The following is a 21,990-nucleotide window of genomic DNA, read 5'->3' as shown; positions in this document are numbered from 1 at the left end:
CTGTTATTATTACTTCTTGCGAAAGTGATGTAATAATGTGTTCATATTTTGTGCTGTCTAAAGATATGCCTTTGGTCGTATATTGCATTTCTATGTGAATAAACCAAGCATCGGAACAATATGTCCAAAATTGCGGCAGTCTGACTGACGTTGCGCAAAGATCGCAACGGTGTTGCGCAATTGAGGTTCGGCCAGTGTTCGGTGTTCAGTGAAATTTTGACCGAATAATTTAACCAGAAAGAGATTAAGAAGTTAAGAAAAGTGAAACATTTAATTTGAATTATCTAGTTTCGACTATATATCTTTCATCTCATTTGTAACATTGAAATTTTCTAGGTCCTTATTTTCAAACAATCTAGACATATCTGTCAGTCAGTCTGTTAAAAGAACGATAGGACCTAAATTATTGTTGCAGATTGATTTGAATTCAAAATTGGTTTACAATTTAGGGTTCGCTTTAAAAAATAACAAACGTTCACAACAGGCTTAAAAATACTAGTATTTTTATGAAATTATACTTAAATTTTTTATGAACCAAAATTTCATATAAATCGGCAAATTGAAATTTGCGAATTGTGTTAAGTATTGTAAGAATATTATCTTTATATTATATATATATATATTTTTATTTTTTAGAGACTGTAATTTTACTGATTCGTATTTTGATTTCGATACATATTTAAAACGATATTTCGATCACCTTGGATCATAATATGATAATATGGTGTATAACAATATTATGATAAATACAAAAATCATAATATGATATCTTAAAATTGTTACAATAACGACAATATGTTTAGACTACCATCATAATTTTAACCACAACCATATTTTTTCTCAGCGTGCTCTTACAGAGAATTATATCATTGTCAATGAATCGTTAAAAAAATTAAAGGTATTAAGATTTATGCATTTCACAAAAATAGTTTGTTATTAGAAATTTATCACTCTCTGGGATTCGTAATAAGTTGATAATTGACCCAATTGCCAATTAAAGACCCTTTTCAAAAAATCTTCCGGATGTTCATATTTTGGTTTTAAATGTTATAGGTTAGGTTAATAGGATATATACTACATCCAATCCGAATAAATACACCTAGACCATAATCGGGCCTGTAATGCGCTACTTATCATGAGAAGAAAAAAAAGAGGGAACTGAATAAATTATTTTTCAGTGTTCAGAAACTCAGTATCCTCAACGTAATTCCTAAGAATCTTTCAATCAGTGTTAGCCAGAAATGTTATTTCTGGAATAACATCACTTCCAAGATACTTGGATCTAACTTCGACGAATGTCTGACAGTGGCAAAGAAAAGTCCAGAACGTGCTCGTAATCCTGTGTGTCCACTCAGAATACCTACTATCATACTAACTTCAGACTTGCTCATTTTGAGGAGATTTTTCGTCTTGCTCTCATCAGGGTCACCCATAAGATTTTCGTCGTTCTACCAACAGTTTCATTATTCCAAGAGGTCTTCTGGGATTCACTCACCCATTGTTTTAGTTCAGCTTTTGTTGCGTCGAATGGTTTTGCGTTTGTCAGGTTAACAGCCTCGAGGTCCATTCCCTTTAAAGCTATTACATTCGCTCTTTCGTTATGGGCTGGGCTGGAGTTAGCAAAAAGTTCTATTTGTTTCAAACTATATAAAATTTAATATATATTTTATATAATGGATTCTCACTCACCCTTTGGTGCACTGATCCAGAATATATATACTTTATAGGGTCGGAAAATTATATTATAGAAATTACAAACGGAATGACAAACTTATATATACCCTTCTCACGAAGGTGAAGGGTATAATTAAAGAACCAAATATGTATCAAAAATTCCCTTTTAAAATTAACTTTTGAAAAACTAAAAATTATAAAAAAAAACACCCTTTTATAGATTCTCATTTACTCCTGATCTAAATTGGTGCCTCCTTGGAAGCAGATTTTTAAGGCAGATAGCAGTTGTTACTGCTTGCACTTGCTATTAAAAATTACATGATTTTTGTATGGGATTCGATTTAAGTGCTTTTAGAAAGTAAAATTGTACACCACAAACAATAATTGCTGAATATATTTTTTTGCTGGGATGTTTATGAACAAGGAAGTACACGAACAAAATTTACCATATATTTCAGTGTGTTGTTGTTTATAATTTTTTGTCTAAGTGTAAGGGTTGTCATTCGAATAAAAATGAATCAAGGAAAAATTTTTGTTTTTCTTTGAACGAATAAAAAATTTAGGTTAGATTGATAGGAGGATGTATACTACTTCAAATTCGATGAAAAACACCTAGGCCGCTTTTTCTTCAGACTTGCTCATTTTGATGAGATTTTACGTCTTGCTCTCATCAGGGACACCCCATAGGATTTTTGTGGTTCTACCCACTGTTTAATTATTCCAAGAAATGGGATCCTCTCACTCAATTTCCTTTAAATCTATTACATTCGTCCTTTCGTTACCGACTAATCCCGAGTGGGCTTGTACCCATATGATGTGAACCTTACCTATGATAAAGTATTCAGTTAAAGCTGTCTTACAACCCAATACGGTATTAGATTTAGTTCTATCTCCTGATATCGCCCTAATTGCCTTCTGGCTGTCGGTAAATTTATAAAGCGCTGCGGGCGCCATATTTATTCTAATCCAATGTACGCATTCCGTTATTGCTCGCACTTCTGCCTGAGCCATCCCTGTAACAACGAATTCCTACTGGTATTTGCTCTAATGTTCCGCTTGACCAATACATTCTATCTGGGATCAGCGTTTAAAGTTTCCGACATATTCTGTGTCTGGTATACGTTCGCTGATTATGTAAAACCTTCCAATGTGTCCAGTATACATTGATGATGTGTCCTATAACCGCTTTTGATCAGCATAAAGAAAAGAGCTTTTCGGTTGTAAGCGCCGCCTCATATCTTAAATATGTTTCAATGGGTGAAATATCTAGCAACGTTTCCAGAGCCTTGGTTGAAGTAGTATACATGGTACCACTTATACTACTTTTAACAATTTATAAAAATTTATATTTTGCAATTTAAAAAGTAGAATGCTTCCTATTTTATAAGTGATTCTATGGATTTTTTAAAAGTTTGCAATAAGTGAAACAGCCGCACAGGCATTTTTAAGCGAGTTTGTATGTCAAAGTAATTTTCTGATGAGAAATTTATATGGGAGGTATGATGGATTATTGACCGATTTTCATAATATTTTACAAAAATTGTTTGGTTCCTTATAAATTTGTACATTTCCAATTTCATTGCCATCCGCACTGTTAGAAGCCAGTTATCTGCGTTATAGTATTTTTTGAAGTGAACCTTATATGATCGCTATTTTAAATCGCAGATAGATATTGCCCTACTTCAGATGAAAATTGCTATATCGAATAAGAAAATTATTATGATTGATATACGTTGAATACAAGGGGCCACGCCTACTAGTTTTATTCTGCCCATTTTAAGCAACATTAATATATGACATACAAAGGAACATTAAAACTTATTAATGATTTTTTATATACATATTTCAATTCATTTAAGTAACCTGTAATCTTGTAAACTTCAGTATTCCTGTTTAATAAAAAATATTTTTGTTTAGTTTACATTAAGATAAACAAATTTTAAATCGAATCAAAATATTTAGAGGTTATTAAACATAAAACAATAGTAAAAACCAAAATAATAGTAAATATTTATTTAATATTTTAAACAAATTATTATTCAAAACACAAAACTACAATGTAATAATTTGTTGTAAAAGGTTAAATTTATTTGAAACATATGTGTTTATTTAAAACGCCAAATTTAACTATATAAACTTTGAAAATTCAACGAAACAGCATCAGTTAAGTTTTGAAAACTTAAAGAATCAAACCGTGTTAAAAAAATAAGCTAAAAACATGAATAAGTTCTTAGCAGTTTTTTGTTTTGTAACTTTGGCTGCCTCTGTGATAGCTAAAGATTATTGTAACAAAAATCTTTGTTTTAATGGTAACAAACATATTGCCTGTGAAAATGATGGAGTAAGAAAACTGATTTTAAATAAATAAAAATAATAGATTAATATTATACAACTGTTTATTACAGAAATTCTACTCCATTTGTCCTAACGATGCCGAAAAGCGTAAAATGACTGACGCGCTGAAAAAGTTAATAGTCGAAGAACACAATGAAAAACGTAACATTGTAGCTGGTGGTACTGTTAAACATCTTAAGCCTGCCTGTCGCATGGCCACCATGGAATGGGATGATGAATTAGCTTCTTTAGCTGAACTCAATGTTTTGCAATGTAAAATGAAACATGATAAATGTCACAATACCAAGGAATTTAAATACTCCGGACAAAATCTTGGTGCAATTGGTTATAGAGGCAATGTTAATGATACTGCTAGCATACTAAAATCTATTAAAATGTGGTTTGAGGAAAAGAAGGATGTTAAACAAGCAATTATTGATAAATATCCTAAAGGCCATAAGGGACCGTAAGTTTGAAACTATCTTGACTAAAAGTTTGATACTTTTATATAGAAATTTAAAATTTCAGAAAAATTGGTCATTTCACTGTTATGATGGCTGATCGTAATACACGTGTGGGTTGTGCTGCTGCCACTTACTCTGTTCCTGGCAAAGATTATAAAAATTATTTGTTTGCTTGCAACTATGCCACCACCAATATGATTGGTTTCCCCATCTACAAAAAATGCGATAAGCCAGCTTCTAATTGTAAATCTGGAACTAATTCAAACTATAAAAATTTGTGTTCCACATCGGAATCTTATAATATTAACAAATTTCCTTAGATTTTTTATGTATGATTTACACAAATTTTGTTATGCGAATTATTGTTTAAATTTCGTAAATTTAGAATTAATTTTAATGTAAAGTTTAATAAAATTTTTAATATTTACAAAGAAAAAAATTATTGCAAATGATTTATCACTTTTTAATCAACTACTGATATATAGAAGATAAAGGAAAAGGTGTAGATAATAGAGAATTATCTGTTTTTCAGTTCGATTGTCTCGACCAGAGACTGTTTTATAGTCTCGACTATATACAGTTCTATACTCTCGACTATAGACTGTTTATAGTCTCGACTATAGACTGTTCTACAGTCTAGACTATAGATTGTTTATAGTCCCGACTATAAACTGTACTATAGTATCGACTATACACTGCTTATAGTCTCCACTATATACTGTTCTATAGTCTCAACTATAGACTATTTTATAGTCTCGACTATAGACTGTTCTATTGTCTCGACTATAGACTGTTTATAGTCTCCACTATATACTGTTTTATAGTCTCACCTATAGACTGTTTATAGTCCCGACTATAGACTCTTATATTGTCACAACTTTTTATAGACTTTTTTATAGTCTCAACTATAGACGGTTTAATAGTCTCCACTATATACTGTTCTATAGTCTCGACTATATACTATTTTATAGTCCCGACTATACACTGCTTATAGTCTCCACTATTTACTGTTCTATAGTCTCGACTATAGACTATTTTATAGTCTTGACTATAGACTATTTTATAGTCTTGACTATAGACTGTTCTATTGTCTCGACTATAGACTGTTTATAGTCTCCACTATATACTGTTTATAGTCTCGACTATAGACTGTTTATAGTCCCGACTATAGACTGTTATATAGTCTTGACTATAGACTGTTTTATAGTCTGGACTATAAACAGCTCTATAGTCTCAACTATAGACTGTTTATAGTCTCGACTATAGACTCTTATATTGTCACAACTCTTTATAGACTTTTTTATAGTCTCAACTATAGACTGTTTAATAGTCTCGACTTTAGACAGTTTTATAGATTCGGCTATAGTCTTTATAGTCTCAATTATAGACTAATTTACAATCTCGACTTTATATACTATTTTATAGTTTTTACTGTAGAGTCTCGAAAAAAGAGAAAAGTACTAAGTATATTTATAATTAACAAAATTTATTAAAACTTTTTTTAATTCACAATAAAACTACGAAATAAGAAAGATTGTAATTTTTCACAAAGTTTGTGCCAAACACCAGAAATTACAAATCTAAGGATATTTATTAACATTATAAGATTCCGATGAGGAACACAAATTTTCATAGTTAGGATTAGTGCCAGATTTACAATCAGCAGCCGACTTATCGCAGCTTTTATAGATGGCGAAACCAATCATATTGGTGGCAGCATAATTGCAAGCCAGCAAATAATTTTTATAATCTTTACCAGAAACTGAGTAAACGGCAGCAGCACAACCCACACGTATGTTACGATCAGCCATCATAACAGTGAAATGACCAATTTTTCTAAAAATATATAATGTTTATAGAGAAAGTAGCAAACTTTTGGCAATGATAATTTCAAACTTACGGTCCCTTATAACCCTTAGGATATTTATCAATAATAGATTGTTTGACATCCTTTTTCTCCTCAAACCACATTTTAATAGATTTTTCAATGTTAGCAGTATCATTAACATTGCCTCTAAAACCCATTTCACCTAGATTTTGTCCTGAATATTTGAACTTATCGGTGTTGTGACATTTATCATGTTTCATTTTACATTGCAAAACATTGAGTTCAGCCAAAGAAGCCAATTCATCATCCCATTCCATGGTGGCCATCCGACAGGCAGGCTTAAGATGTTTAACATCACCACCAGCAACAATGTTACGTTTTTCATTGTGAGCTTCGACGATTAACTTTTTTAGTGAATCTGTCATTTCACGCTTTTCAGCATCATCGGGACAAGTGGAATGAAATTTCTATAGTAAAGATAAATATTAAATTTTATTTTTATATAGTTATTTAAAATCAATTTACTTACTTCATCATTATCACAGACAATATGTTTGTTACCATTAGGGCAAAGATTTTTGTTACAGTAATCCTTAGCTAACACAGAGCCAGCAAAAGTCACAAAACAGAAAACTGCTAAAAACTTATTCATGTTATTCGTTTTTTTAGTACTCTTCGATTTTTTTAGATTTCAAACTTAACTGATGCTGTTTGGTTAAATGTTCGTAGCTTTTATACTAAAATTTGGTATATTTACTATTATTTTTTGAAACGAAACATGTGTTTTATATAAGTAACCTTAACCTTTTACAACAAATTTTTACATTGTAAAAGTTTTTTTCAAAATTTTCCTTTAAATTATTAAACAAATATTTACACTATTTTGGATTTTTTAATAATGTAAACCTATATTTTGTTTTTCTATAAACAGGAAAATTATAGTTTGCAATGTTTTTTTATGAAAGTTCAAAAATTTTAAACTTTGTTTTTATTTTTTTTATTAAGAAACTTAGATTAATATTTCCGTTCATATCATATACATACCTTATGTTTCATATACATATGTATGTATTTATACATGTGTGCGTTAAAAAATACACACTTACAGTAATGGTCGTGGTACACCCATTCTGTATACCAATCGGGTCAAAATTACTTTTGCTGTCGATATCCGTTTGGAAATTTTTCTGTCCGCCTGAATAACTTCACTATTTAGCGATCTGAAATTTTATGCTTAACAGCAAGTTGAAAGTGGTGGAATCTGGCGCGATATTTCCGCAAGTCGCACATACAATCGGCCAAGCCACATATTAAGTACCTACATCAAAAACCCCCTCTAAAACCGCTTGCAGAAAATTGTTTCAGTGTATCGAAACAAAAGTAATTTTCAAAATAAATGTTAATTGCAAAAAATATTGTCAATTTAAATAAAGTTATAACTGGTAAAGGCTCATATATAGTCTGCTATATTTGACAATATTTTCATAAATTTTTTATTGCAAACTTTCCAGCAAAAACTCGGTAATGGTTTGCACTTCCATAACCACTTACTTTTTAATGATTACTTCTTACCGTCTGCATTACTTTGAAGTACTCGGGTAATGACTGTCTTATAACCTAATATAGAAGTACATTATTTTTAGCTTTAGAAATTGTGCTTTATAAAAAAACAACATTAACTTTGTGTCTTAAAACAATTATTTGATGCGTAATAAAATCGCTAATAAACGCGCAATAAAATCGGTAAGCAGTGGTGCAGTGAGTGTAGATCATTTAACTTACAAACCAGTTCATATTCTCACAGGTTCCATTTTCTATTAAAAACAACACAACGTACTCAAAAACTTCTTTGTAACCTAAATATATTTCTTTAACTCCCTATTTGTAAATTAGCGTAGTACTTGCTCCAATAATCATCAGTATATTGTCCAGGCTATGGTCTACAGTCTATAGAACAGTCTATAGTCTAGTCTATAGTTTAGTCTATAGTTTAGTCTATAGTTTAGTCTATAGTTAAGCCTATAGTTTAGTCTATAGTTTAGTTTATAGTCTAGTCTATAGTCTAGTCTATAGTCTAGTCTATAGTCTAGTCTATAGTCTAGTCTATAGTCTAGTCTATAGTCTAGTCTATAGTCTAGTCTATAGTCTAGTCTATAGTCTAGTCTATAGTCTAGTCTATAGTCTAGTCTATAGTCTAGTCTATAGTCTAGTCTATAGTCTAGTCTATAGTCGTTTCTTCAATGGACCCCCTTTATTCTTCAATGGAGTACTCAGGTGGCAATTTTTTGTACATTGGCTTTGACCGGTCCATGCACAATTACTGAAGTACTCGAGCTATCTAATCTCTGACCATTGGATGGCCTCTGTTGATTCGGCAACAGCACCTAGAGACTTAACCGGTGGACCGAAGTACGAATCCATCAAATAAGCCGAAGACATTGTTCTTACTCACAGGGACACACTGTGGTAAATCTGTTGTTTCGGCAACAGCACCGAACTTATCCCGAAATATTGACCTTACCTTACATCAGTCTTTTAACCGCCACTTACTCTCCCCGCGAATTTGGGTTTAAACCACAGCCACTACGTGGATCTCGTAAAAACGTCAACCAATTGACCAGCCAGGACATAGTCATGCGGGCGACTGGCCACTCGTAGTACCAGATTATGCGATGCTCTGGTCTAACCTCTGGCAATCTATGCAAGGACTAAGCCAGTTTAGGCCAGACTGGAGGTATTGGCCACCTCTTTATACCCCGGGATTGCAATAACACCAAGGCGGAGGTCTCGCCAAGGTAACATGCCTCCGGGGGGATAAACGACTTCTGTGTGTTTGTTGAAATAAGTTTTTAGAGGACCCCAGATATCGGCGAGATTCGAATTCTTTAATAATTCTGTTAGACATGCTCGCTATTTAAAATCAACAAAATCGGTCCATAAATACCGGAAATCTGAGCAAAAATCCGAGACAACCTCTGAAAATTTCATCAAAAATTGAAATTTTTTTCATGCTCAGACAGAAATTGCAAAAAACAAAAACAAATTAATTATGAGGAGCCTGGCTTAAGTAAAAAGCCATAAGAGGGAACTTTTTGGTACTTTTTCGTTTTTTAATAGGTACTTTTTGAATTTTCTATTATTTTGAACCTAGAAATATGAAATTATGTTTGTAGAGTCGGAATTAGGTGAGAACCCATAAAAGGGAATTTTTTAGTACTTTTTCGTTTTTCAAGGGGTACTTTTTGAATATTCTTTAATATTGAACCTAGAAACATTAAATCAAGTATGTACAGCAGGGTTTAGCCGAGAATTTTCTATTATATTGAACTTAGAAACATGAAATTTAGCACGTGGGGCCTTGACTAGGTAAGAACCTACAAAAAGGGACTTTTTGGTACTTTTTCGTTCTACAAAAGGTACTTTTTGAATTTTCTATAATATTAAACCTAGAAACATGAAATTATATATGTAAAGTCTGAATTAAGTGAGAACACGTTAAAGGGGAATTTTTTGATACCTTACCATTTTACAATTGGTATTTTTTATTTTTTGCAATAAAATTCGTACTGTCTGTTTTAACACATCATGGTGAAGGGTATATAAGATTCGGTACAGCGTTCTTACTTTTTTAACATTAAAAACTTCAAAAAGACTAAAAATGTAATGAAATATTTAATATTTAAAGTCATATTTCATGCCAAAAGATTTTAAAAATTTATAGTTTGATATAAGCTTATAAACTAACATTTTAATAGATATCATGTTTTTAAACGATTAAAAAGGAATGAAATCCAAAGTAATCGGGTTTTTTCAATTACAGCATTTTTGTTCAAGTTTTACAAACAAAAATTAAAAATTTCTAAGAAATTAAAAAAAAAATTATATTTTTTTTAATTTAAAAAAAAAATAAGATTAAATTTTGAAAAAAATATATATTTTTATATATACAAATGTGAAAAACTAGAGTGAAAAACATCAAAATATGCACTAAAAGAGTAAAATATTCTCAAAAAATTAAAAAATATGCCATAAATATGCTACAAAAGTCAAATCATGCTAAATTATCTTATTGTTAAAATATGCAGAAATATGTTGTAACAAATCTATGCCAGAATTCTTAAATTAATCTGAAACTTTTAAATATGCATATTTTCCATGCATTTGCATTTTTTGGTTTTCCAGGTAATGACTTAAAATACTAATGAAGTAGTAGTGAAAAGAGGATTTATTAGAATTTTAACTCATTACTTTTTAATTTAAGTTTTTCCTGGGTATTTCCAATACACTCAGTGATCAGTATCTAAAAGGTACCTTTTAATACATTTTATTTTATAATAATTTAGATAGAAATCATTCTTATTGGACGATTATTAATATATGGTTTCCAGTTACAAGTCTACGGACCCCTAATGGTCCATAACTATATTCCTGGGGGTCCGCAAAGACTAATATTCTAATCCACATTTTAGTCTATCCTATTGACTAGATTAAAAAGCAGACTATAGACAGGACTACAGACTAGACTAAAGACTAAACTAAAGACTAGACTATAGTCTAGTCTATTACATGAAATAAAAAACAGCTATTTCTTAGAAAGTAATTTATTTAAAAAATTTTAAAAGTTCAACAAAAAATGTATAAATTTCAACAAAAATTATTAATTTATATAACAAAAAGTTAGCAACAGGTAAGAAGAACATATTTAAGGAAATTTGTTAACCTTATACGATTCCGAAGAGGAGCACAAATTTTTGTAGGAAGGATTAGTGCCAGACTTACAATCAACAGCAGACTTATCACAGCTTTTGTAGATAGCATATTCAGCCATACTAATAGTGGCATAATTGCAAGCAAACAAATAAGCTTTATTTTTCCCAGAAACAGTGTAAGTGGCGGCAGCACAACCCACACGTGTATTACGATCCGCTATCATGCCAGTAAAATGAGTAATTGTTCTGAAATTTTAATTGAACATATACAAAGATATCGAATTATAAATTCCAACAGTACTCACGGTCCCTTATATCCCTTAGGAAATTTATCAATAATGGATTGTTTGACATCTTTTTTCTCTTCATACCATAATCTAATTGATTTTTCAATCATAAAATTATCATTAGGACTTTGTGTAAAGCCCAAGGAGGCCAGATTTTGTCCGGAATATTTGAACTTATCGGTGTTGTGACATTTATCATGTTTCATTTTACATTGCAAAACATTGAGTTCAGCCAAAGCAGCCAATTCATCATCCCATTCTATGGTGGCCATGCGGCAAGCAGGCTTAAGATGTTTAACATCACCACCAGCAACAATGTTACGTTTTTCATTGTGAGCTTCGACTATTAACTTTTTCAGCGAATCAGTCATTTCACGCTTTTCAGCATCATCGGGACAGGTGGAATAGAATTTCTATAAAAAATGTTATTTTTTTTTTTTTGTTAACTTAAGTTAACTTGCTTATAAAACTCAGTTGCTTACTCCATCATTATCACAGGCAATATGTTTGTCACCATTATAACAAATTTTATCGCTACAATAATCCGTCGCTATCACAGAGACGACTAAAGTAGCAAAACAAAAAATTACTAAGATTTTATTCATGTTTTTAGTTACTTTTCTGAGAACTGGTTGATTAAAAATTTTCCAAATTTAACTGATGCTGTTTTGTTAAAATTTCAAAGTTTTTATACTAAAATTTGGAGGGTTTTTAGTAATAAATGTTTTTAAATAAATACACGTGTTTTTTTCGATAACCTTAACCTTTAAGAACAAAATTTTTAAAATAGTTTTTTCAGAGTTTTGTTTAATTTTTTTTTTTGGGTGTTTATTAACCTTTAGATATTATTTTATTTTTTTGTTATATTATTTTGAAACTAAGATCCTGAAGACCCTAGATATCTATAGAATAAAAATATTGAAAATTTTCAGTTTTGTAAAAAGTAATATTTTTTGTATAAAATCATTGTGGTTTTCATCGGTTCTTATACCCTACACCTTACACCACTTTGTAACGCACAATAATATTGATCATATACCCACCTTAAAATATACCTATGTCCGTCAGTCTGCCCGTCTGCCTGTCTGTCTGTCCATGTAAACATTGCAATCAAACTGCAGGTCGCAATTTTGAAGGTAATTCAATGAAATTTGGTATATGAACTTCTATTGTCCCAGGGACGAAGCCTATTGAAAATGGTTAACATCGGTGCATTATTTCACCTAGCCCGCATACAACTTAACCCCTGAATAGGGCCTTTAAACATTGTAATCAAACTACAGTTCGCAATTTTGGAGATAATGAAATTTGGTACATGATCTTTCATGGTACCCTAGACGAAGCCTGGTTTACATCGATACATTATTTCACCTAGCCCCCATACAACTAAACCCGCCGAATAGGGCTTTTATGTTCATAATTATGTTTAATATACTCATATCTCGACAAAAAGCTGCAAAAACCAAGTTTTTTACTACCCCCATCAAAATTTCACTTAAATGTTCACAATTTTATTCAACAACTTAAATGCTTTATTATGGCAACTAAATGACATTATATTTTTGCAAACGGTGTAGGGTATTATATGGTCGGCCTCGCCCGAAATTTTATTATTTATATTTTAAATAAAACAAGTAAGAGTGCTATATTCGAATCTTATATACTCTTCACCAAAGTGTATTTTAAACACATTAGTTTTATAAATTTTTTCCCGACTACATTAATATTACACTAAAAGCAAAACAAAATGAACAACAACAACGCTAAACGAAATAGAAAACAAAATACACAAGGCATCTAAACCAACAGACATCTAAACATACATAACGAAAAACACAGAAAAACAGAATAAACAACGGAATAAAACCAACCTACATCCAAATATACGAACAGAATTCACAAAAACAAAATACAAAACTCAATGCCGCCAACAGCATCCAAACATACAAAAAAATACACAGCTGAATAAAACCAAATACATCTACACACGCACATGTACATCTTTATCCAACTCACATTGTTGTTGTTGCTTTTTTAACAAAGCATGAAAAAAATTTGGCTTGATGAAATTTTCAGAGGTTGTATCGGATTTTTGCTCAAATCTCCGTTATTTATAGACCGATTTTGCTGATTTTAAATAGCGATCTTCTCGAAAGCATGTCTAAATGAATTATTGAAGATTCGGATCTCGCCGATATCTGGGGACCTCTAAAAACTGATTTCAACAGACAGACAATCGACTCCGCTATTTATAAGGATCCAGAATATATATACTTTATAGGGTCGAAAAATTATATTATAGACGGAATGACAAACTTATATATACCCTTCTCACGAAGGTGAAGGGTATAAAAACTTATTTAACTTATGGATTCCAAAGATATCTGAGGTATAAAATTAATAGGTTTCAACAGACATACAAAATGCCTTAGAATCCAAAATCGGAAAATTATATCGTAGGAATAACAAACTCAATGACAATAATCATATAACCTTCTTACGAATGTTAACATAAAAATAAACATAATTTCCGAAGCCACTATAAAAGACCCTTATTCCAAATATAACCTTAAATTTACGACACACACACATAAATTTTAGAGTTCAAAAATTAGTTTTCCAAGTAAATTTTCTATAAAACACATGTTTTTATCTAAAACAAATAACTGTAAATTATTTAGAATTTTAGTATAAAAACTCAAAAATTTCATTCAGACAGCATCAGTTGAGTTTTGAAAACTCAAAAACAACTACAATTCTCAAGAAAAATAACTAATAAAATGAATAAATTATTAGTAGTTTTTTGTTTTGTAACTTTGGTTGCCTCAGTTATAGCTACCGATTATTGTAGCGATAAAATCTGTTATAATGGTGACAAACATATTGCCTGTGACAACGATGGAGTAAGCAATATGATTTTAAACAAATAATTTGAAAATTATAAACTGTTTTTCTTACAGAAATTCTATTCAACTTGTCCCAAAGATGCTGCAAAACGTGAAATGACTGAAGCGCTGAAGAAATTGATTGTTGAGGAGCACAATGAGAAACGTAACATGGTTGCTGGTGGTGATATTAAACATCTTAAGCCCGCTTGTCGCATGGCCACTATGGAATGGGATGATGAATTGGCTTCTTTGGCTGAACTCAATGTTTTGCAATGTAAAATGAAACACGATAAATGTCACAATACCGATAAGTTTAAATACGCCGGACAAAATCTTGCCTCATTGGGTTTTACACGAAGTCCTAATGATGATTTTATGATTAAAAAATCTATTAGATTATGGTTTCAGGAGAATCGCGATGTCAAACAAGCTGTTATTGATAAATTTCCTGACGGTTATAAGGGACCGTAAGTAGCATTGTAATAAATATTTCCATTTATTTGTACGTCTTTATTTTTGATATTTCAGAACAATTACTCATTTTACTGGTATGGTTGCGGATCGTAATACACGTGTGGGTTGTGCTGCTGCTACTTACACTGTTTCTGGCAAAAATAAAGCCTATTTGTTTGCTTGCAATTATGCCACTATTAGTATGAATAAATATGCCATTTATAAAAGCTGTGATAAACCTGCTGTTGACTGTAAGACGGGCACTAATCCATCTTATGAAAATCTGTGTTCCACCTCGGAATCATATAAGGTCAATCAATTTCCTTAGTTTAGTTAGTTTTTCTATTAACTAACATTGTTATTTTTATCTAAAATTAATATTTGTTTACTTTAAAACATTTTTAATAAATTTATAATTACGTATTAAAGAAAAATTAATTTGAAATTGTTAATCATTATTAAAACTTCGATTAGTTTTGAATTGCGTTTCTTTAAAGATGTATCACTCATTAATTAACAAATAGGCTTTCAAAAATCGAAAAAGATAGTTTCAAGAAAAAATGTTTCGTATGCTTTAAAACAATTAACTACTTATTAAATAACATTTATACAAATCAAGTTATTTTAAAATTAAAACAATATTTTTATTGATAATATATGATTCTCATTAAAGTTTAAATACGGAGGTAAATTTCAGCATTTCTTATTGATTGAAATTTGTAGTAGCAGATAGTAAACAATGATGTCATACAAAATTTCAATTCGCCTTGCAATTGTACTGTACTTATCACACGATTGTTGTGATAAGAATTTCAATCATAAATTTAAATTATTATTGATAACAGTACTTATTGGCGACTAGACGGTGATTATTGAAAATTCTGTTTTGTTTCTCTGTTGTAGTTCTGCTCTAGTTCTGTTCTATTTCTGTTTAAGTTCTGTTCTAGTTCTGTTCTAGTTCTGTTCTAGTTCTGTTCTAGTTCTGTTCTAGTTCTGTTCTAGTTCTGTTCTAGTTCTGTTCTAGTTCTGTTCTAGTTCTGTTCTAGTTCTGTTCTAGTTCTGTTCTAGTTCTGTTCTAGTTCTGTTCTAGTTCTGTTCTAGTTCTGTTCTAGTTCTGTTCTAGTTCCGTTCTAGTTCTGTTCTAGTTCTGTTCTAGTTCTGTTTTAGTTCTGTTCTATATATAAAAAATGTATATTCATTATGGGTATTTGAACTAAATCATTTATTGGAAAGCCCTCTAAATATTATTTAACAAAATACTTTAAGCCGTAATCAATTAGCATCGGTCATTGCACGTAAATTGCAATTTATTCCTTAAAAGTCACAAACTCTTTTACAACAATTTTAGTATAAAATATAATCTATTCTAGAAAGATAAATTCAAAAACTATCACCGTCAAAATTTAATAAAATTTAAAAATAAAATGAAAGGATTTATAACATTAGTTTACTTTGCATCTTTAATAATTGCTGTGATAGCTACAAATTATTGCAGCAAAGACATTTGTAGAGAGGGTGTCACCCATGTTGCCTGCAATAATGAAGGTGTAAGTTAATAATCGCAAATATATGGGATATAACAAAAATAAATATTAATTATTTTCATATTAGAAATTTTCCCCCCGCTGTCCCAAGGATGCCGAACTTAGAGAAATAACTAAACCATTAAAAACCATGATTGTCCAGGCTCATAATGAGAGACGTAATACTATTGCTGCTGGTGGCGGTGGTCTTAAGCCGGCTTGTCGCATGGCCACAATGGAATGGGATGATGAATTAGCGTCTCTGGCTAAACTTAACGTCTTACAATGTGAAATGGAACACGATAAATGTCACAATACCGATAATTTCAAGCATTCAGGACAAAATCTTGCCGATATAGGCTTTTTTGAAACTGCCAATGACACTGATAGCATACAACAATCTATTGATTTGTGGTTTAATGAAAAAAAGAATGCTAACCAGAATATTATTGATAAATTTCCGAAGGATTATGCGGGACCGTATGTTAACTTTTTGTATTTTACTACAAATTAAGTCTATTTAATTTAACAAATTAATTGTTTCAGAATGGTAGGTCATTTCACTGCAATGGCGTCTGATCGTAATATACGAGTGGGTTGTGCTGCTTCCACTTATACTGATGCTGGCAAAGATTATAAAGATTATTTGTTTGCTTGTAATTATGCTGCCACTAATATGGCTGAATTCCCTATCTATAAAAGCTGCGATAAGCCTGCTGCTGAGTGTCAGTCTGGTACTAATCCATCTTATGGAAATTTGTGTTCCACTTCGGAAACATATGATGTAAACAAATATTATTAGGGATCTCATTATTTGGATTGTCTAATATTTTTTATTTTATAAAAAATTTTAAAAATTTTTTAGAAAATTATCTTTTTATAGAAAATTATTCATAAATTTTCCTTCCTGTGCCGAATCTTATATACCCTTCACCATAGTGTATTTGAAACATTCTTAGTTTTATAAAATTTAAATTTATTTCATTTTCCCTACTATATTATTATAGCAAAAGTAAAACAAAAGAAACAACAACAACGCTTAACGAAATAATACACACAAGGCAATAAACCAACAGACATCTAAATATACAAAACGAAACGCGGGAAGAGTAAGAGTCGGTTAATGGACTAATTTAAGGTAAAGTCTATATTTCGGGATAAGTTCAGTGCTGTTGCCGAAGATAACAGATACCTCACAGAGAGTGACTGTGGAACTAAGCGTTGGAAATGGGTCGTATATGTATATGATACGGAATGAATGTAGAGGTTACTTAAAATGAGTGTGTCGGCTAAATGAGAAGTGTGCTTTGTTCAATGATAATGGATGAAAGGTATAATATACAAGTGATTTCCTTCCTTGTACAGGTATGTTCAGAGTAAACTCTTTTCATACAAGAACTACAACATTGTGTCCCTGTGAGTAAGAACATAGTTTCGGCTTATTTGATGTACTTAGAGATTAGATAGCTCGAGTATTTGAGCAAAGTGTAAGATACACAAAGGGGCAGTGGTGAAATGTTATTTTCTACTCACCCAGTGAAATAGGTCTTCAAAGCAGGTGTTTGCGTAAAGCTCTCGCCTTCAATATCCTTCTTACGTAGGTGATGGGTAAATTTTATATTTCATAAAAAATTTTAAATAATTTTTGTTATTTAGAAAATAATAAATTTTCCTTTTTTTTGAAAATTTTCGATAAATTTTCTTGTATAGAAACATTTAATAAATTTTCCTTAATGTAAAAATTAAATTTCTATTTTCTTTTATATAGAATATATAATATTTATTATAGAATATTTATCGAATATTTTAAAAATTTCCTTTTAATCGTTTAACATTTTCTATAAAGTAAATTTTTGAAAATTTTTTTTTTGGTAAAAATGTTCAATAAATTTTCTTTTAAAGAAAATTTCTGATTTTAAAGTAAAATGTTAATAATTAATAATTTTCGAAAATTCATTATCTTCAATGATAATAAAAATGAGCTTAGATACAAATTTCAATTATAGGGTCTTAACCTTAAAATTTGTCAAGTCATAGATTCAATATTTTTTCGATTTTCTTGTGTAAATATTTAAATGTTGTAATTTAACAAAACATTAAAAAACATATGTATTTACCTTAAACTTTAAAAATTCCATAATTTTTTATAACTTTAGTTATAGATCAACAAAAACAATAGAAATTGAATTTTTAATTTAAAAAACCTTTTCACTTTTTGTTTTGCGACAATTATAGATAGCGCAGCTGCTACTGATCATTGTTTAAAATGAACTTGTAATTCTGTCAAAGATTTTACTCATATTGCCTGTAAAAGTAATGACTTAAATAATATTTGTATTATTTAAGCCATTTATGACTCCTGTGCGTCTAATGTTACCATTATAAGTAACTATTTGGATCCAGGTTCTGGATTTAAGAACCATATAAGTAGCGAAGTCCATTAAATTACATATTTATTTATGTCCGTCTGAATGTATATGTTAATTGAAATAAATTAAATAAACTCTCCAGCTAGCTACAGAATCCAGACATTAACCTTAAAATATCTTTTACAAAAAGAAAATTTCTCAAAAATGTTCAATATCGAAAAATTTATATAAAAAATAAACAACATACTTATAATAAAAATAAATAAATGTATGTATGTATGTATGTATGTATGTATGTATGTATGTATGTATGTATGTATGTATGTATGTATGTATGTATGTATGTATGTATGTATGTATGTCTGTCTGACTGTCTATCAATATGTTAAATGAAATCAATTAAATCTTGAAGAGGTTTATTACAAAATAATTTTTAACGAAAAGAAAATTTCTAAAAATGTTCAATGTCGAAAAATTTATGTAAAAAGATAAAATTTTCCAAAATTTTCATTAAAAAGAGAAATTTATCGCAAAAATTTTTATAAAATATAAAATTTTTTTAAAGAAATATTTATATAAAAAATGTATCGAATATTTTGTATAAAATAGGAAATTCTTCAATAATTAAATAAATTTATCGAAAATTTTCTATAAAAAGAGAAATAAATCAAAAATTATTTCAATTAAAATAAAATTTTATCGAAAATTTTGTCAAAAAAGAGAACTAAATAGAGTTTCTATAAGAATATAAATTTATCGAAATTTTTCTATTTAAAGAAAAATTTATCAAAAAATTTCGATTAAAACAATTTATTTAAAATTTTCTTTTATAAATTATCTTTAAAGAAGACAATTTATTGAACATTTTCTTTAAAAAAATTTATAAAATATATCTATTAGAAATTATCTTTAGAGAAGATAATTTATGAAAAATTTTTTTTTAATGAAAATTATGGAAACTTTTATATTAGAAATTATCTTTAGAGAATATAATTTATGAACAATTTTCTTTAAAAAAGAAATTTTAATGAAAAATATTTTTTTAAATAAATTTCTAAAATCTTTTCAATAGAAACATTTTTATGGAAAGAAAGTTTATGGAATAAATTCATGGAACTTTTATAAAAAAACAAAATTATTAAAATTTTCTTTATTTATTACAAAAAAAAATTAATGGAAAAGTTCTATAACAAAGAAATATATGAAAAATGTTCATTAAAAAGGAAAAGTATGGAAAATTTTCTACTAACAGATTTTTATAGAATAAAATTCTGCAATTTTTTCTATAAAAGGAAAATTTCTGAAAAATGTTATAAAAAAGAAAATATCTGTACATTTTTCTAAAAAGAAAACTCCTGCACATTTTACAAAAAAAAAAAAAAATTCTGTAAATTTTTCTTTAAAATGAAAATATATGCAAATTTTTCTATCAAAAAAAAACTCTGTAAATATTTTATAAGAAAATTTCTGAAAAATTTTTTATAAAAATATAATTTCTGAACAATTTTCTATAAAAATATAATTTCTGAAAAATTTTCTATAAAAAGAAAATTTATGGAAATTTTATAAAAAAAACATAAAAATGTAAAAGTGTTTAGTCCTACTATGACAAATTGGCTTTATAAAAGTGTAATTATACCAATTCTCTCTTATGCTTCAATAATCTGGTGTACTGCTTTAGATAAAAACTGCAATATTAAACTACTACAGCGTACATGTTGCATGGGTATAAGTGGTGTCATGTGTACTGCTTCAACCAAGGCTCTGGAAACGTTGCTAGATATTCCACCCATTGCAACATATTTAAGATATGAGGCGGCTCTGACAGACGAACTTTAGGCGAACTGACCAAAATCGGTTATAGGACAGGTCATCAATGTATACTGGACACATTATATGTCGGAAACTTTGAAATGCTGATCCCAGACGTTGTTACACGGATAGCTCTTAATTGGGGGATAAATTGGGTCTGGGGTTATATATTGAAATTCCATAAGCAGAAATATACCACAGTTTACCTAATCATAGCCCCAGCTTCCAGGCAGAAGTACGAGCAATAAAAGAATGCGTAAATTGGGTTATATAAAATATGGCGTCCTCAGATGGCCAGAAGGCAATTAGAGCGATATCAGGAGATAGAACTAAATCTAAGACCTATTGGATTGTAAGAAAGCTTTAACAGAATACTCTCCTAGAGGTAAGGTTCACATCATATGGGTATCAGCCCACTCGGAAGTAGTCGGTAACGAAAGAGCGAATGTAATAGCTTTAAAGGGAAGAGATCTCGAGGCAGTTAACCTGACAAACGCAAAACCATTCGACGCAACAAAAGCTGAACAGTGGGTAGAACCACGAAAATAATATGGGGTGACCCTGATGAGAGTAAGACGAAAAATATCCTCAAACTGAGCAAGTCTGAAGTTAGTATGATAGTACGTAATCTGAGAGGACACACAGGATTACGAGCACATTTATGCAAAATTGGAAGTGCGGACTCAGACGTATGTAGAGCATGTGGAGAGGACAGTGAAACTCTCGAGCACTTTCTTTGCCACTGCCAGGTATTCGTTGAAGTTAGATCCATGTATCTTGGAAGTGATGTTATTCCGGAAATATTCCTGATTGGAAAATTCTTATGAATTACGTTCAGGAAACTGAGTTTCTGAACACTGAAAAATAATTCATTTAATAAAATAATTTTTCATGATAAGGAGCGCACAATATGTCCGTGCGGACTAGGTGTATTTCTTCGGATTTGATGTAGTATACATCCTCCTATAAACCTAAAAAAGTGTTTATAAATTTGACATATTTTCATCAACATATTTATTTTTTTTTCTCTCGCACATGATATAATTTTATTTTATCAAAAAATAAACATATTTTTAAATACAAATTAATACATAGCAAATATTATTAAAAAAAAATAATAAAAATTGCCGTTTATTTAAACATTTAAAAAATGTTATTTATCTTCTTATTATGTCATCTTAGATACAAATATTAATTAAAATCTGTGTCTTTTTCTTCAAATTAACTTTGATTTTTAATTAGACCGATCACTGAAAACTGTAGTAAAGATACTACAGTAGTTAAATAATGGTAAATATTATAAGTATATTACGTAGTTTGTTAAATAAATATTTTATGTCTGTGAAAAATATTAACTTTTTAACATTTATTTGCACAAATGTTTTCATCTTTAGAAAACAATGTGTTTATGCCAAACAACAATTGTCCATTTATTCATAATCTCCCCGCAAATTCCTATTTCTTATGACATATATCGATACTGAATGCTATGAATTGCAGCATATGTAAAGTTGTCATAAAGTTTTTCACGTATCGAGCGTTTGCAGGTTGAAAGCGGTATACCGACAAAAGGGTCGGTATGCTCTCTTGCAAGCGAGGAGCCTAGCTTGGCAAGAGAGTCCGCGATGGTATTACCAGGAATTTGCTGA

The 21,990-nt window shown here is 29.9% G+C and overlaps 5 protein-coding genes across 5 annotated transcripts; 3 read left to right on the top strand and 2 right to left on the bottom strand.

The window, feature by feature from the left end:
• Positions 1-3,859: 3,859 nt before the first annotated feature.
• On the top strand, positions 3,860-4,792 carry LOC111684516 (antigen 5 like allergen Cul n 1-like). The gene is made up of 3 exons (XM_023446701.2): positions 3,860-4,015; positions 4,080-4,474; positions 4,537-4,792. The coding sequence occupies exons 1-3, from the start codon at positions 3,893-3,895 to the stop codon at positions 4,790-4,792; spliced, it is 774 nt and encodes a 257-aa protein (XP_023302469.2). The 5' UTR covers positions 3,860-3,892.
• A 1,145-nt stretch (positions 4,793-5,937) lies between these two features.
• LOC111684517 (antigen 5 like allergen Cul n 1-like) lies at positions 5,938-7,151 on the bottom strand. The gene is made up of 3 exons (XM_023446703.2): positions 6,830-7,151; positions 6,373-6,767; positions 5,938-6,308 (listed from the first exon to the last, which is right to left on the bottom strand). Exons 1-3 carry the CDS (start codon positions 6,950-6,952, stop codon positions 6,053-6,055), a joined length of 774 nt encoding a protein of 257 aa, XP_023302471.2. The 5' UTR covers positions 6,953-7,151; the 3' UTR covers positions 5,938-6,052.
• Positions 7,152-10,986: 3,835 nt separating this feature from the next.
• Positions 10,987-11,937, bottom strand: LOC111684519 (antigen 5 like allergen Cul n 1-like). Its single transcript, XM_023446705.2, has 3 exons — positions 11,779-11,937; positions 11,315-11,709; positions 10,987-11,255 (listed from the first exon to the last, which is right to left on the bottom strand). The coding sequence occupies exons 1-3, from the start codon at positions 11,899-11,901 to the stop codon at positions 11,003-11,005; spliced, it is 771 nt and encodes a 256-aa protein (XP_023302473.2). The 5' UTR covers positions 11,902-11,937; the 3' UTR covers positions 10,987-11,002.
• Positions 11,938-14,035: 2,098 nt separating this feature from the next.
• LOC111684523 (antigen 5 like allergen Cul n 1-like) lies at positions 14,036-15,069 on the top strand. The gene is made up of 3 exons (XM_023446709.2): positions 14,036-14,199; positions 14,257-14,651; positions 14,713-15,069. Exons 1-3 carry the CDS (start codon positions 14,077-14,079, stop codon positions 14,963-14,965), a joined length of 771 nt encoding a protein of 256 aa, XP_023302477.2. The 5' UTR covers positions 14,036-14,076; the 3' UTR covers positions 14,966-15,069.
• Positions 15,070-16,048: 979 nt separating this feature from the next.
• On the top strand, positions 16,049-17,010 carry LOC111684526 (antigen 5 like allergen Cul n 1-like). Its single transcript, XM_023446717.2, has 3 exons — positions 16,049-16,184; positions 16,249-16,640; positions 16,707-17,010. The coding sequence occupies exons 1-3, from the start codon at positions 16,062-16,064 to the stop codon at positions 16,960-16,962; spliced, it is 771 nt and encodes a 256-aa protein (XP_023302485.2). The 5' UTR covers positions 16,049-16,061; the 3' UTR covers positions 16,963-17,010.
• The last annotated feature ends 4,980 nt before the right edge of the window (positions 17,011-21,990 follow it).

Source organism: Lucilia cuprina, chromosome 3 (genome assembly GCF_022045245.1).
Source record: "Lucilia cuprina isolate Lc7/37 chromosome 3, ASM2204524v1, whole genome shotgun sequence".
In the NCBI taxonomy this organism is placed as follows: Eukaryota; Metazoa; Arthropoda; class Insecta; order Diptera; family Calliphoridae; genus Lucilia; species Lucilia cuprina.
Note: the sequence above shows the minus strand (reverse complement) of the source record. Positions and strands in the feature narration are given on the sequence as shown.

Excerpts from the sequence above, each read along its gene's own strand:
- LOC111684516 (XM_023446701.2), top strand. The coding sequence starts at position 3,893 with ATGAATAAGTTCTTAGCAGTTTTTTGTTTTGTAACTTTGGCTGCCTCT. Across the intron at positions 4,016-4,079 it reads TTGCCTGTGAAAATGATGGA|AAATTCTACTCCATTTGTCC; the intron begins GTAAGAAAACTG and ends TGTTTATTACAG. Across the intron at positions 4,475-4,536 it reads CCTAAAGGCCATAAGGGACC|AAAAATTGGTCATTTCACTG; the intron begins GTAAGTTTGAAA and ends TTAAAATTTCAG.
- LOC111684517 (XM_023446703.2), bottom strand. The coding sequence starts at position 6,952 with ATGAATAAGTTTTTAGCAGTTTTCTGTTTTGTGACTTTTGCTGGCTCT. Across the intron at positions 6,768-6,829 it reads TTGTCTGTGATAATGATGAA|AAATTTCATTCCACTTGTCC; the intron begins GTAAGTAAATTG and ends TCTTTACTATAG. Across the intron at positions 6,309-6,372 it reads CCTAAGGGTTATAAGGGACC|AAAAATTGGTCATTTCACTG; the intron begins GTAAGTTTGAAA and ends ATATATTTTTAG.
- LOC111684519 (XM_023446705.2), bottom strand. The coding sequence starts at position 11,901 with ATGAATAAAATCTTAGTAATTTTTTGTTTTGCTACTTTAGTCGTCTCT. Across the intron at positions 11,710-11,778 it reads TTGCCTGTGATAATGATGGA|AAATTCTATTCCACCTGTCC; the intron begins GTAAGCAACTGA and ends CATTTTTTATAG. Across the intron at positions 11,256-11,314 it reads CCTAAGGGATATAAGGGACC|AACAATTACTCATTTTACTG; the intron begins GTGAGTACTGTT and ends TTAAAATTTCAG.
- LOC111684523 (XM_023446709.2), top strand. The coding sequence starts at position 14,077 with ATGAATAAATTATTAGTAGTTTTTTGTTTTGTAACTTTGGTTGCCTCA. Across the intron at positions 14,200-14,256 it reads TTGCCTGTGACAACGATGGA|AAATTCTATTCAACTTGTCC; the intron begins GTAAGCAATATG and ends TTTTTCTTACAG. Across the intron at positions 14,652-14,712 it reads CCTGACGGTTATAAGGGACC|AACAATTACTCATTTTACTG; the intron begins GTAAGTAGCATT and ends TTGATATTTCAG.
- LOC111684526 (XM_023446717.2), top strand. The coding sequence starts at position 16,062 with ATGAAAGGATTTATAACATTAGTTTACTTTGCATCTTTAATAATTGCT. Across the intron at positions 16,185-16,248 it reads TTGCCTGCAATAATGAAGGT|AAATTTTCCCCCCGCTGTCC; the intron begins GTAAGTTAATAA and ends TTTTCATATTAG. Across the intron at positions 16,641-16,706 it reads CCGAAGGATTATGCGGGACC|AATGGTAGGTCATTTCACTG; the intron begins GTATGTTAACTT and ends TAATTGTTTCAG.